The 13,177-nt window shown below is 36.5% G+C and overlaps 3 protein-coding genes across 7 annotated transcripts; 2 read left to right on the plus strand and 1 right to left on the minus strand.

The window, feature by feature from the left end:
• Positions 1-391: 391 nt before the first annotated feature.
• On the plus strand, positions 392-7,150 carry LOC143212427 (mpv17-like protein 2). Of its 4 annotated transcripts, none has more exons than XM_076431262.1 (4): positions 392-827; positions 901-1,100; positions 1,205-6,256; positions 6,991-7,150. In XM_076431262.1, exons 2-3 carry the CDS (start codon positions 942-944, stop codon positions 1,616-1,618), a joined length of 573 nt encoding a protein of 190 aa, XP_076287377.1. In that variant the 5' UTR covers positions 392-827; positions 901-941; the 3' UTR covers positions 1,619-6,256; positions 6,991-7,150. The 4 variants fall into 4 exon arrangements, with proteins under 4 accessions (XP_076287377.1, XP_076287375.1, XP_076287376.1 ...); XM_076431260.1 differs by having other exon boundaries at positions 393-827; positions 939-1,100; XM_076431261.1 differs by having other exon boundaries at positions 393-827; positions 939-1,100; positions 1,205-6,201.
• LOC143212421 (N-acetylneuraminate (7)9-O-acetyltransferase) lies at positions 1,677-6,892 on the minus strand. 2 transcript variants are annotated; one of them, XM_076431250.1, is made up of 12 exons: positions 6,173-6,892; positions 5,447-5,590; positions 5,259-5,355; positions 4,918-5,176; positions 4,587-4,844; positions 4,275-4,510; positions 3,985-4,206; positions 3,587-3,908; positions 3,272-3,511; positions 2,439-2,729; positions 2,158-2,376; positions 1,677-2,079 (listed from the first exon to the last, which is right to left on the minus strand). In XM_076431250.1, the coding sequence occupies exons 2-12, from the start codon at positions 5,559-5,561 to the stop codon at positions 1,954-1,956; spliced, it is 2,385 nt and encodes a 794-aa protein (XP_076287365.1). In that variant the 5' UTR covers positions 5,562-5,590; positions 6,173-6,892; the 3' UTR covers positions 1,677-1,953. The 2 variants fall into 2 exon arrangements, with proteins under 2 accessions (XP_076287365.1, XP_076287366.1); XM_076431251.1 differs by lacking the exon at positions 6,173-6,892 and adding an exon at positions 5,724-5,865.
• A 148-nt stretch (positions 7,151-7,298) lies between the features above and the next one.
• Positions 7,299-9,747, plus strand: LOC143212428 (ubiquitin-conjugating enzyme E2 W). Its single transcript, XM_076431264.1, has 4 exons — positions 7,299-7,895; positions 8,486-8,836; positions 8,899-8,974; positions 9,134-9,747. The coding sequence occupies exons 1-4, from the start codon at positions 7,872-7,874 to the stop codon at positions 9,145-9,147; spliced, it is 465 nt and encodes a 154-aa protein (XP_076287379.1). The 5' UTR covers positions 7,299-7,871; the 3' UTR covers positions 9,148-9,747.
• Positions 9,748-13,177: the final 3,430 nt, after the last annotated feature.

A 13,177-nucleotide genomic window follows, 5' to 3' on the forward strand; every position in this document is an offset into this window, starting at 1 on the left:
ACATAAATCGATGATATATATTTCAAGGTACACTTCCAACAACGTCCAAATTGTTTTCTTGATATTTGTAGTAAAAAGCATCGTTTGTTCGTTTGAATAATATATGTATTAGTATCTTAGTGCAGATTCAAATTTAAAGCATCATGCAAAACCGAAGCATTCAAACTTTCATGCGAACTGCACAATACAGTCCCCTCTTCATCGTCGGCGAATATGGCAAAAATGAATTTTCTAAAATAATAATTGTTACGATGTGTAATATTTTACAAATAGAATAGCAAGATATATCGATTAAAGAATATAATTGAAGAAACATGTTTTAAACGACAAAATTAATTTGTCAAAACTTTCGAATATGACTAACATTCTTTTGATTCTTTTGGCGCCTGTCAGCTTGAGTTAGCTGGTTTATAACTGAATTTGCGAATGGATTTATGTATAAAGAAAAATTACATTTTATGAATGGAAATACCCAAGCCGTGATTTTTATATATAATTTAAATTGAATTACATAATTATAATTATATAATTTAAAGATAACGCTGCACGATGAGTACAAGCAGATATATACATATTCGAAGTATAATCATAATCATGCACGTGACAATATGTACTTCTACTAAAAATTGGCTTCAGTTTTCATATTTAAAAATAGTGTAGATTCAAGTACAAAAGATATTTCCGCATTAAAATCATCTTATTAAGGAGATTAATACTTTTTTCTACCGAAGTTCTTTTTATGTGCTAAACATTACGTAGTAATGTGCAGGAAGAAATACTCAGCAGCGATTAGATAACATTTATTATTATTATTTTTACTTTTACATGTAAGTTTTTGAGTTCGTACGTGATGTAAATCTACTTTATTTAAGATTTATTCGTTGAATTAAAATTTGATAGGTTATGATTACAACTATAACCTATAAAACCTTTTATAGACTATGATTATCAGTAAAACTGCCAGTACGGTTGTCAGTAGGATACATATCATCAGAAAACAATTATTTACACCTAAATATTTACTTTATACGAATGTGGCAATATCCATCTCCCTCTCCGCAGCGGGTGACATTTTAGAACAGCACTATGAGATACTGAAGGTATGATAACAAGATTGTTGTACTTCGATTTTTCATTGAAATGTATATTGTTTTAATGATTAACGTATGTTAAAAGTTCTACGGTTGTTTTCTTTTTATTGTAGGGTGAGTGGAATAAATTTAGTATAGATAGAACGAAAAATATGGCTGCATCTGGTATGTCGGTCGGTATAGTATGCCACTATTGGTATAAATATTTAGATGCTAAATTACCAGGACGGACAATCAGTACTGTCTTAAAGAAAGTTGTTATCGATCAGCTGATCTGCTCTCCACTTTGTATAACAATGTTCTTTTTAACATTGGCTATTTTAGAGAAAAGCAGCTGGTCTGAACTGAAACATGAGATTAGTAGGAAAGCGCATATATTGTATATAGCGGAATGGGTTATCTGGCCACCGGCGCAGATTTTTAATTTTTATTTCCTACCCACGAAATATAGGGTTCTCTACGATAACACTATATCCCTTGGATATGACGTTTATACTAGTCAAGTGAAACACGATAACGAAAAGTGATTGAAATAGTTATTTAATAAGATAACTATATCGGGACAAAATATACAACTATTGCAAACAGATTTTACACAAAAGATTTATTTGACAATTGTAAATTGTAAATAAAATATTTGTTGAACATGTACAGAAATATTAAGCGATATCCCTTTCTTTTTCAAAACTGTTCATTTTCCTTGTTATGAAAGTTTATAACGGAAAGAGTAATTCAATAAATAGGTCTTTCGTCAGAGTTTTGCTTTATGAAACTTGTGAAAGAATATTACAAAAATTATGTGCTTGATTGTATATAATATTTACATATATTATGCAAAAAATTTTCATAAAAAATGTTCCATTCAAAACATTCCATCGTGGATACCGATTGGTACAAGAATTGCAATAAATAATAACAAGTTACGCGCGACCAGTCTCCAATCGTTTGGTACTGCATACGGTGCCAGAATCCGAGTTAATCGATGTATCTAATGAAAAAAAGAAAAAACAAGCAACGATACATTATAAAGATTAATATTATATATTAAAGGAAAGATAGTACTCACTTCATGACTTGCGCATATAAAGATGAATGACGTGACTAATAAATTTAATACTGGAAATCGTGGCAATAACACTAACACACCATGTGAATCTGCTGCTAGCCAGATGTGGCCTTGTGCGACTAGAGTTTCTAAACTGATTCGTCCTAAACCAGCTAAGAGAGCTGAATGTTTACCACGTAATGCTAGTGATGCGTTTCTAAGTGCTATATATCCTATAATCTGTAATAGAAATTTAGTTAAGTACGGTATTCTGAAATTCGTTTACATTTCTAGATTATTACCGGTATAAATGCCACGTATGAGTGAATCTCTTCGCACTCAGAGACTGAATGACACAGTATCGTGAAAGTAGTGTAAGCAGTTAGAGAAATTAATGCCAATACAGAAGATAATGCAGTTCCTGGAATGTGATCTATCCTTTGCAAAGCAACAAGACCTGCTCCAAAAGTTACACCCCATGCCACACTGTATCTGTCCACTCTCCAACGTGACCACCATTCACGTATATCGTCATCGGTTGTTACAAACAATGCTTTCCAAGGTCTTGTTACAAAAACTTTCTCAAAGAACACCTGTTACATTACTGTGTATTAGTAAACTTTGTTATAACTGGAGGTGTGCGAGAATGTGTTCCGAAAATTTCGGGATTCTCGCACACCTCTAGTTATAATATGAATGTTATATCTGTAATGAAGAACGCCGCATGTCACATACTTTCATTTTCGGGATATTTAAAGTTTTGATTACTAATTTTTGCATTCTTTCTGGTAAATACGTAAATCCTATACTCTACAGCTCAATTAATGCATAAACTCAACTGTTTTGAAATTGCGACATGCAGCGTTTTTCCTTACAACCACAGATATGTGCCCATAAGCATGAAAGTGATCTAAGTAATATATTTCTTGTTTCAAGATATTTAAGGGAAAAGGATATCAAATAACAAGCACTATCTAACAGTCCATTTTTTACAATATCGTAGAAATTACATTGAATTAATTTAGTTTAAAATAACGTGATGTGGTATAACTGCTGAACTCATTTTCTTAAAATTTTCACTTAGACCACTTTCATAATTATGGGCACATATGTTAAGTAATTTATAGTTCAGTACCTCCGAAACATACAGTATAGTAATCATCGATACAAGACCTAACAGTTTCAAAACAAGATAGAGCAAAGCTCTTGGACCATATTCAGTTAAGCTACCAGAATATATTCTTGGTGGTAGCCATGCCAAAAAATAGATGACTAAAAACCAAAACGAAACCAATGGAACAAAATGATAAAACTGGTATGGCCTATTCATACACAGACACAAAGAGACTGTTAGAAAATTCAGTCTAAACATTACCTGGAACACAACAACCGCATACATTATTAGCTTCTAATATTTTAATCGTATCCAGTAGAATTTTTGTTCACTTACCCTAGCGAATCTTATTAGAGAGACATCACCAGTTTGCCAGAAGTAACAAAAATGTCCGTATCCAGATAGAAATAAATACGCAGAATTTATTAATCTTAAATACATATAGATAGGTAGAACGTTTTTAGCTCCGGTAACATGGTATATTAAAACTACAGCTTGCATTAATCCTCTCCATTCATCGGTTTGTTCTCGGTTTAAAGTTCTTGGTCCTCTTTCCCTGTCTTCGGTGAAAAATAATCCAAGAGCCAGTATATATCCAAGCGGTAACCAAAAACTAAATTCACTGTAGTATTTGTTTTCCTTCATAAAAAAATTGGTTCTAAGTGAAATAGAAGAACACGATGTTACTAATTAATAATTAGTTCCAATTCAAAGAAGATAATTTGAGAGCATACCTATCGCATAAGTAAAAGTAAGCTAGAATGATGGATAAAAGAGCCAATGACGTCATCAAAGTATAAAAATCTTGTACTTCGGGTGGTTCGATGTGTACAACTTCAGAAGTATTTGCTTCCTCGGTATCTTCTACTTCGGCAGTAGTCACCCGTAAATAGGATACTTCGGTCTTATACTGACAGAACTTTCTGTACAACCACATTCCACCACCAATTATTATACTGCAATAATTGATTGGTTACTTCTGGTTTAATAGTCTCGTTTAATTTATCAATATGTAAAGTATTACCATAAAGCCAGACCAGACAAACTTAATAGTTGTAATGTAGTTGCAGGCTCTGCGTAACTGCAACAACTGCCATCGTCAAAGTTCATATGATCATTGCAATAAGTGTTCAATAGTATTTGAACTTTGTGTCTTAAGGACAGAGGACTAGCCAAGTAACCGTCTGGACTTTGTTCCAATACTCCTGTACCAACGAGTCTACTACTCTCCCATAAATGTGCATCGCTATGGGATAGTATCTGCATGTAGTGAATGTATAAATAATTTGCTCCATTTTAGAACAGTTTGTCGGAATATACCATAAACAAAGATTACCTTTAACACTGCTTTATTACACAAATTAATTTGCTTGCTATCTATGCCAGCTAGCTCAGCTGGTAATCTCTCTTTTAATACAGGATCTTGTAAAACCCATAAAAAACGTGTATTCTTTTTAGCCAGAAAATCTACTGGCTGCACAAGTCTTACTAATCCCATGCTATACTCAGAATATAGTTGAGTGTCGCTATTATTGTTTGCTAGAATTGTCATCGCTGCGTTGCCTGCAATAATTAAACTAGGAGCTTCAGTTTTCTAAAAGAAAAACAACACAATTCATGAATACATTCAACGAGTACATAACTATTCAAAGAATAAAAACAACTACCATCCAACCTCGGAGATCCCCTATCATGGAATTATCCAATCGGGGCCTCCATAAGAATTGTACGTTAAGCCTAAGCTGGGCATCGTTGAAACTCAAATCAGAGTTTGGCGGTAAATCTGTTAAATCAGATGCTTTTCCATCCACTATAAATTGCGATATAAAAGATTTATACATCTGTCTGATCCTGGCATCTCCAGTGAACACAAAATGATTACGGTGGCCCATGAAAGCTAGATACCTCAAACACCTTCGACTGTCTCTGTTAACAATAAGTTTCGTTTAAAAATATGTACCAGGTCTTTGTGTTAATACTACATGCACGGACATAGTGAAGCTCTTACGTTTGCGTATAATAATGCATCATACAACCATAGGGCTGCCATTCTTTATCCCCTTTGTATCTTCCTTCTGTTAATAACCACTTACACGAATCGCTACCTGCGAGAATGAAACAATGTGAAATAATTAAATTATAAAATCAACAGTACAAGATATACATTAAAAGGAAAAGGTTAAATAGATGTTTTACCATAGATAAGGTGCATTAATCCATGGTACAGTATAAAACATAATACAAGTGCAGTAGCTAACTTCTTAGCACTTGCTACTGTAATTAAACTGATAAAATGTTCTGCTGAAGTCATGAATACTTTATTGTTTAATTACATGAACACTAGAAAAGAGAAGATTATTTTTCATTAAACAGTTTCAATTTTTAATCGATTACCATATAATATGAAAACTTAATTTAACGAAAGAGAACATTTCTGTGAATTAGATGCACTTATGTATTTAAACATTATCACCTTGTACAGTGTTTTCACAACATTTCAACAGTCTCTTGACAAACAATATTACATTGTAAATACACGACTGTGATTATTACAGAAATTTCACTGCTAGATTACAAGCTTCGAACAAATATTTCGAAATAAATCACTGTATTTATCACTGAGGTTGTTTGGTAGTATTTAGCAACATTCCCGGCTACATTCATGGCGCGCTAAATACTATGCACAAGCAGAAGGCATAAATAGAATCTGCAATTGTCTGCAATATATACGATCGATTCTCCAATTAAATTGATTCAAAATTGCCCGTCTCAAAACTCGAAAAATTCTAAATGATCACGTGATTTTCTCGAAATGCAGATTTGATAATGGACCTATTCAGCGGCACAAGTGAAATTTACAGTTGATAATAACTTTATCAATGAACGTATAGGTATAAAATTTATTTGTTAATCATATCTTACCACAACGCAAGCGCTATTTGAACAAACAGGTTAGTTTAATCGATGACCATCATTTTTCTTCCTTTATCGTATCATTTTTAACAGGTAAGTTGTAGGTTCTACAAGTTCGCCACATATGCGTATATGCATGTATGCCCCGACGGCACACCGGCTCGGTTTCAGCCTGGCCCCTGTGCACAAAAGGGCGCGTTTTCCGCCTGCCGAGGGCTCGAGCCCAGGGCCTGCCGGCCGGGCTAGGATTCAGCCGATTTGCAAGATTGCAAGGGTGCGGGATTCGCGTTCTCATTGCGTGATAATACAAACACGGGTTTTTTCAGTAGTCAAAAACGCCAAATAAAGGTCAATCTAGGCAGCAATCGCCCTCAAAGGTCTTATTTATTAACTTATTATACTTTTGTCGGTAACAAGGGAGACTGCTACGCATTTGCAAAGTACTGCCACATTGATGCGACCCGCCCTGTGTCGCGCATGCGCGAGAAAAGTTGGGCCCAATCGAAGCACTGATTGGCCACATTAGTGTGATACCGTGCTGCCCTCTCAAAAACAGGCTGAATCCCAGCCCGGCCGTCAGGCTCTGGGCTCGAGCCCCCGGCAGGTGAAAATCGCGCCCTTTTGTGCACAGGGGCCAGGCTAAATCGTCCTGATTTGGTCTCAACGCTGAGCCAAGCATTGCGTTAGCCCGTAACGTGTCGGGCTGGGGCTCGGCTAGCTGGGTCCGGCGGTGGGCTCGGGCAGACTGTGCTGTCGGGGTGGGTATATATATAAGTACATGCAGCGTATCATCTTCGATAGCATTATCTTTTTCTTTTTAAATACAGAACATAAAATTGATCCCTAAAACGAAGTCGCAATCTTCCTGCGAGTTTGAAAATCTATAAAATCGAAAATCAAATCGGCAAGTATACTCGCACAGCGAGTTTAAAATATGTTCTGCACAAAATGTGTACAACGCTATCTCGATCCCGAAAGAAAAAGCAGTAAGTAAATAAGTATTTACATGTATGCAGAGAGAGAGAGAGATACGTGAAATTGCTAATAATAATTAAATTTCACGATGATGGTAAGTGTACCCAAACGATGAATGCGTCGATTGAATAGTGTTTTGGCTGTTGGTGACATTTCTGACAACAGAAGAAAGTCAAAATACGTGGTTCACGTTCTGCTAAGTAGAGAGTGCATACAAATTCAAATACTTATACATGTTTTAAAAAAACATAGCAATTGTAGAGCAGTTAGTTTTCTGATTAAACGTCGCATTAAGTTAAAAATAAAGTAGATGCGTTGTGATATGTACTTTGACTTTGTGTTATACATCTGCGTGTACCTTAGAAAATACATAAAACCCGCGGTCTATTTGCGGTCGAGTCTATCATATCGAACACCCCTAATATCGGTGTTCGAGGGGTAAAAAAGAATGTGTTGCATACGCGTCTCAGGCTTTGCTATGTTAGGCACGGCTGTCAAGTTTAACTGATTGATACGGAATCCCTGTTACGAGTTACGACGCCTCGCGACTGTTGTCCGACCGCTCATTTTTTTTCGCAACATGATACGGTGCGAAATTTAAGGAGAAAAAATGCAAAACGCCGTCGTCGCAGCAGCATTACATGCTTGAGCCGGAGAATAAACAAAACAAGAGACCCGTGTAAATTGCAATGGACAACGATTATATTTTTCAGTGCCGAACGACATAACGACAATGGCGGCAATGTCCCCGTCGAAGGTGAGTTTATGTCAAAATTCTTTCAACGGCTGTGTAAATTTCCGCATCTTCGTTGCACCGTACACCGTGGAATCGAACGAGAACGTTGAACGCCCAACGCGGTGTAGAATGAGACCAAATATCATACTTCTATCAACGGAACGAAAATAATTTCGTACCGTTGTCACTCGTCAAAATTTGGCTGACGTTTCACGTCAAATAAGACGCGCTACCCTTTTCTATAAAGTATATCGTTGTATTTTCAGATACTTTTATGTTGTTTCTCGGTTAACGAGTATTACCGAGTAACATAATATAATACATATATTATATACCCGCTTTTTATTTCCACCTATCGGTTCACGATGTTATAGTCGCGATAATCTGTTTACATAAGGGTTATATTATATACAGGGATCAATTAGTGTTGAAATTTTCTTTAAAATGTCCCGATCGTGTCTGAAAGTACAATTGAGAATTGTAGGTTTAGTCATCGGTACTCGAAGCGTAGTAATGAGATCACGATTACATATAGTTTTGCATATATTACTAGTTAACGCTTTAATATGAAAATAGTGCATAATAATCTATCTTTATATTTGTTATTTCAGCGAAGGCTCCAGAAGGAGCTTATGTCCCTAATACGTGAACCTCCGCCAGGTGTACACGTAGATGGCGATCTTGCTGGACAAAATTTAACACAATGGATTGTTCACATGGACGGCGCAAAGGGCACTTTATACGAAGGAGAACGATTTCAGCTGCAATTCAAATTTAGCTCTAAATATCCATTCGACTCGCCCGAAGTAACATTCATAGGTGGTAATATACCAGTTCATCCACATATTTATAGCAACGGTCATATCTGCCTATCCATATTAACCGATGATTGGTCGCCCGCATTGAGTGTGCAAAGTGTCTGTTTAAGTATTGTGTCAATGCTAAGCAGTTGTAAAGAAAAGGTAGGAAACTCTTATTCTACTTGTTCGTTGATAAAGTATTTATAGATATTATTTTATCACAGAAAAGGCCACCCGATAATTCATTTTACGTGTCAACATGTAGCAAAAATCCAAAGAAGACGAAATGGTGGTATCATGGTAAGTGTTCTATGCATGATTTGAACCATTTAATAACTACTTTTTTATACCGATCCTTTTATAAAGACATAGTATATACGATTCATGAATATTTTAATAAAAATTTACTTTGAGAAAGAAAACGGATTTTATGTAGCATTTTCTTTTGTGTTTAAACAGATGACAGTGTGTAACAGCAACTGCTATAATCATTAAAAAAACTTGTCAATGTGCAGTTATTGCTGGACCAAGTGGAATGACATGTTTTGTGTCTTTAATTATTAATGTTTATATATATAAATATTAATGTCTGTAACTATTGAAACTTTCATAGATGAAATTTACTGAATTAACTTTAACACATATTAAACAAATTAGGTGCGTAAGTTAGAAAAGAAAAAAAAAGGCAAAGGCTGCATAATACTTATTACAATAAAGAAGCAATGTAAAATGCGTGAGTTATCCAGTTATAAATTATTATATTCTTATTAAGGATTATTATATATTATCCCACAGTTTAATAGAAACAAAAAATGATATAGCATAGACTTCGAAATCGCGAACGCTGAAGAGAATGGTGCACATAAAATATCAATACACAACAGAAGTGTGTTTATTATCTTTGTAGGAAATGCGCTGTAAAATGACATCAGATTAATATATTATAGTAATTACTACATAATAGCATAACACCAAAAAACATACAATGTTATCTCACTTGTTATACAACTTATTTAATATTCGTCTTAACTGTATAATTTTAAAATAAAAGGTAAGCGATTATTTTCAATGGATCTCGAGCTATGCAAACATACATATATGAATTCAACATACAAAGATATTCAGATCGATCAAGTATGTAATACATGTAAATTTGATTTTATATTTTAGCATTAGAAAATCAGTATTCTTTCAAATGAGACAAGCACAGTATTAAAAAAAAAACGTTGATATGTACTATTACTATTACTGACTAATAAAATTTAACCTTTTATAAAATTATCGTGAAAAAGAATTTATTATAAATTCATCATACATGTTGTTAAAGTTATCTTTGCACTCTATTGAAAAAGATGTTGCATTGTAGGCTGTTTTTAAGTATGATAAATTGATATTAGGTTAGGTTTGTGGATAACCTAACCTTTAATCAGCTTCAATTTAACCAGAGAGGACATTTCATCTCGGAGAAGGCGAAGTAGTGTTGCAAACTCCCGATGCGCCACCTAGGTTAGGTTTAGAGCTACTTTGCTCTGTCATACCGACATGCTAACAGTTTCAGTGTTTTGCCGCTACGTGTAATGGCGCTGTACAGACTCGTCTACGAGTCTACACAGCAAATGATCCTTGCCGGAATCAGTGATGATGGTATATTATAGCACTTTTTCGCGCATGCGCGGCCGAAACAGTAACGTATCTATATTAGGATGATGATGTAGCAGAGCCCTGTTGCAGTTATATTGGCGGGAATGTACCGAAACAATCTGTTCTGGACAAAAAGACGCCAGGACGCTTCCTACGAGTTACAAAATATACACAAATACACCTGTTATTTTTCAGCATCAATCAGCATTTTTCAGAATCAAATCATACTAATTTTTTAAAATTCTGCGGTGTGCTCAAGGTACCTCATTTTGTGCGGTACTGAGGCTGAAATCGCCGCGCATGCGCGAAAAAAGGTGCACCTAATACCATCACTGGCCGGAATTTGCATTGTCTGCAAATGTCGCATTATGCTGACGCATACGCACAGCACAGACGTGCACGTATAGGCAATTCAATGTAGTAGTAGCTGCAGTTTTTCGCAAATACCTCAAAAACTAAAAACTACACGAAGTTAAAATTTTATATTTCGGGTCCTTCCACATTCTTCACGACATGCTTCAAATTTCATATCGATCGGCCACCAGTGCCTTTCGGAAGTACAGCCGAAGTTTTTGATTATTCAGGTCTGTTTTAAGATTTATCGAGGATAAAATGATTTTGGACTTACCTATTATGTTCACAGAACGTTCACTCGATTTGTTTGCGATTCCAACCGGATGAAAATCGCGGATCGACGCATTAGTCACGTATCGTATTAAGGGACGCGCAACTCACGATGCACCACGGCTGATGTAATTACGTTTGCGAACATGTATCCATAGGAATTCGATTAGCCGTAGATTTTTCAAATAGCCCGGGGTAACATGCAATTGGAAAAGCTGATCAGTACAAGTCCATCCTGATTAACGTTTCCATCGCGTGCTAGTTAATCTTCGGAAACAACAATGAACGGCCTTTTCTCCGTCTTCCGCTGATCGTTAATCGACATAATCCCTCGCGAACTAATGAAAACCGATTACACCTGGTAACGAGTCCGCCATTAAGCGCATTCCGGAACCGGGTCACCGTAAAATAATTCTCGGCGCATTAGAAACGGCAGGTGCGAACTATTTAACGATTCAATAAATCTTAATTAATTTACGATACAGCGATTGTGATTACTCGAAAAGAAAAAACAAATGAGCAAGATGAGAGGAAAGGGAAACCAGTTGAGAATAATTTTCCGCGTGCTTCGTGTCGCGCGAGCGCGCGAGCCAGCCACGTACGTACACTCGTTTCGGTTTTATCGTGCGAACAAGTGTAACGAGAAACGAGTTTCGCCGAAGTCGAAACACGAATGCACCGAATCGAGACAGGAATCGCTTTCGAACAATCGGCCGGTATTGGCGTGATTTCGCGCCATTAATCTTGCCCTCGACAATTAACCGGCTGCGGGCCTAACGCAATAGCCGGCTATTAATTACAATCAACGCTATCTCACGCACCGGACCGATACGAGGTTTAATCTCGGCTACGGGGAATTCGATCGCGGCCCGAATTCGTATCGGCATTATTCCCGGTCCTTGTCAAAACCTCGTTCTCGAAGTGTTACTTCGAATTATCGCCGGTAACGCATGAACGCCGTCGGCCCTCGGTCATCGAATTCCTTTGATAATGTCAATCACTAGTCGTGTTTCAAGGAAAATGATTAAAAACACCATGCTAGGCAGATTCATTCGCTTATCGGAACTCGGGTCCATGATCGAGGCAAATTCGAGGATATGTTTCCTCCTGCGCTTCAGAGATGGAGCGATCGGAATGATTCTTGTGGCATATTTGAAAATTTTGTTCCAACTGTTGAGGGTTTTTTTAATCGCTTCGTATATTTATTTACGTCAATCTTAATTGTACGGCAGGGGTATTATGCTATAATATATTATATGGCTTCCAATTCAGACAAGATTCCCTGATTTTTGGAGATTGTTCATCTGTTTATTTAATACGGTGGTTTGTTACTGCGATCTTCAGTTTGTTGTTCAAGGACCGTGTAAATTATCAAATAAGTTTACACAGAATCATGAAACAGCGAAATACAAGATAAATTTGAAATAATAAGAAGATTCGGAAACGTGTTAGAAACGTGTTTACTTTTACGTAGCTGTGTATAGCATTTCGATCACCGTTTCCGGAGATACGATCGGCGATACGAACGGCTTACGCAAAGTATTTGTCACACAGCGCACGCACACCGGTTCAGTTATTATGAATTACGACTCCCGTTCTGCGAGACCCGGCACCATATATTTGATTTAATGAGGTAACAAGTGTACTGCGACTTATAAGCATCCGAACGAGTGATTAATCTCATCCTGATTTCTACCTGTGGTTAGCTTGGACGGATCCTACTTCATTTAAAACGACATCTATTTCGGAGCGCAGCTTCGCCTGTTGGTCGCGATGAGTCTTCTCTCTCACCGTTCATTTGTCTCTTTTATACGTCGGAGAATAATTTTTCTCTTCTTGCACCCCTCGAAAATTACGCTGATCCATCGGAACTTCTCGATTACATTTAGACAGTCGTTCATCGGTGTCGCACGATTTATAGTATAGATTTATAGATAGATTTATATTTATAGTTTCAAGTCTCTAGCTCATCGGGAAGTGATCTAAAATTCGATTACAAGATTTGACGCATACATCGACAACATCGACAACTCGGCGAGCTAATATAAGCGTGCTAATAAAGGAGATTTTAGGTAGCTACATTTAGGTGGACCGCCCTGTAAAATCGTTAAACGTTTGAAGCAATAATGGAAAAAAATAAATACCGGAAAGAAGAACGTTTAAGAAGGAAGTTTGTTGAGACCCGCATATCACGAAGCAGAATCGAAGCAGCTCTGCCACGAACGGATGCAAAAATCC

Source organism: Lasioglossum baleicum, chromosome 9 (genome assembly GCF_051020765.1).
Source record: "Lasioglossum baleicum chromosome 9, iyLasBale1, whole genome shotgun sequence".
In the NCBI taxonomy this organism is placed as follows: domain Eukaryota; kingdom Metazoa; phylum Arthropoda; class Insecta; order Hymenoptera; family Halictidae; genus Lasioglossum; species Lasioglossum baleicum.

Excerpts from the sequence above, each read along its gene's own strand:
- LOC143212427 (XM_076431262.1), top strand. The coding sequence starts at position 942 with ATGATTATCAGTAAAACTGCCAGTACGGTTGTCAGTAGGATACATATC. Across the intron at positions 1,101-1,204 it reads AGCACTATGAGATACTGAAG|GGTGAGTGGAATAAATTTAG; the intron begins GTATGATAACAA and ends TTTTTATTGTAG.
- LOC143212428 (XM_076431264.1), top strand. The coding sequence starts at position 7,872 with ATGGCGGCAATGTCCCCGTCGAAG. Across the intron at positions 7,896-8,485 it reads CGGCAATGTCCCCGTCGAAG|CGAAGGCTCCAGAAGGAGCT; the intron begins GTGAGTTTATGT and ends TTGTTATTTCAG. Across the intron at positions 8,837-8,898 it reads TAAGCAGTTGTAAAGAAAAG|AAAAGGCCACCCGATAATTC; the intron begins GTAGGAAACTCT and ends ATTTTATCACAG.
- LOC143212421 (XM_076431250.1), bottom strand. The coding sequence starts at position 5,561 with ATGACTTCAGCAGAACATTTTATCAGTTTAATTACAGTAGCAAGTGCT. Across the intron at positions 2,730-3,271 it reads CTATACTGTATGTTTCGGAG|GTGTTCTTTGAGAAAGTTTT; the intron begins GTACTGAACTAT and ends GTAATGTAACAG. Across the intron at positions 2,080-2,157 it reads TTATATGCGCAAGTCATGAA|ATACATCGATTAACTCGGAT; the intron begins GTGAGTACTATC and ends TTTTTTCATTAG.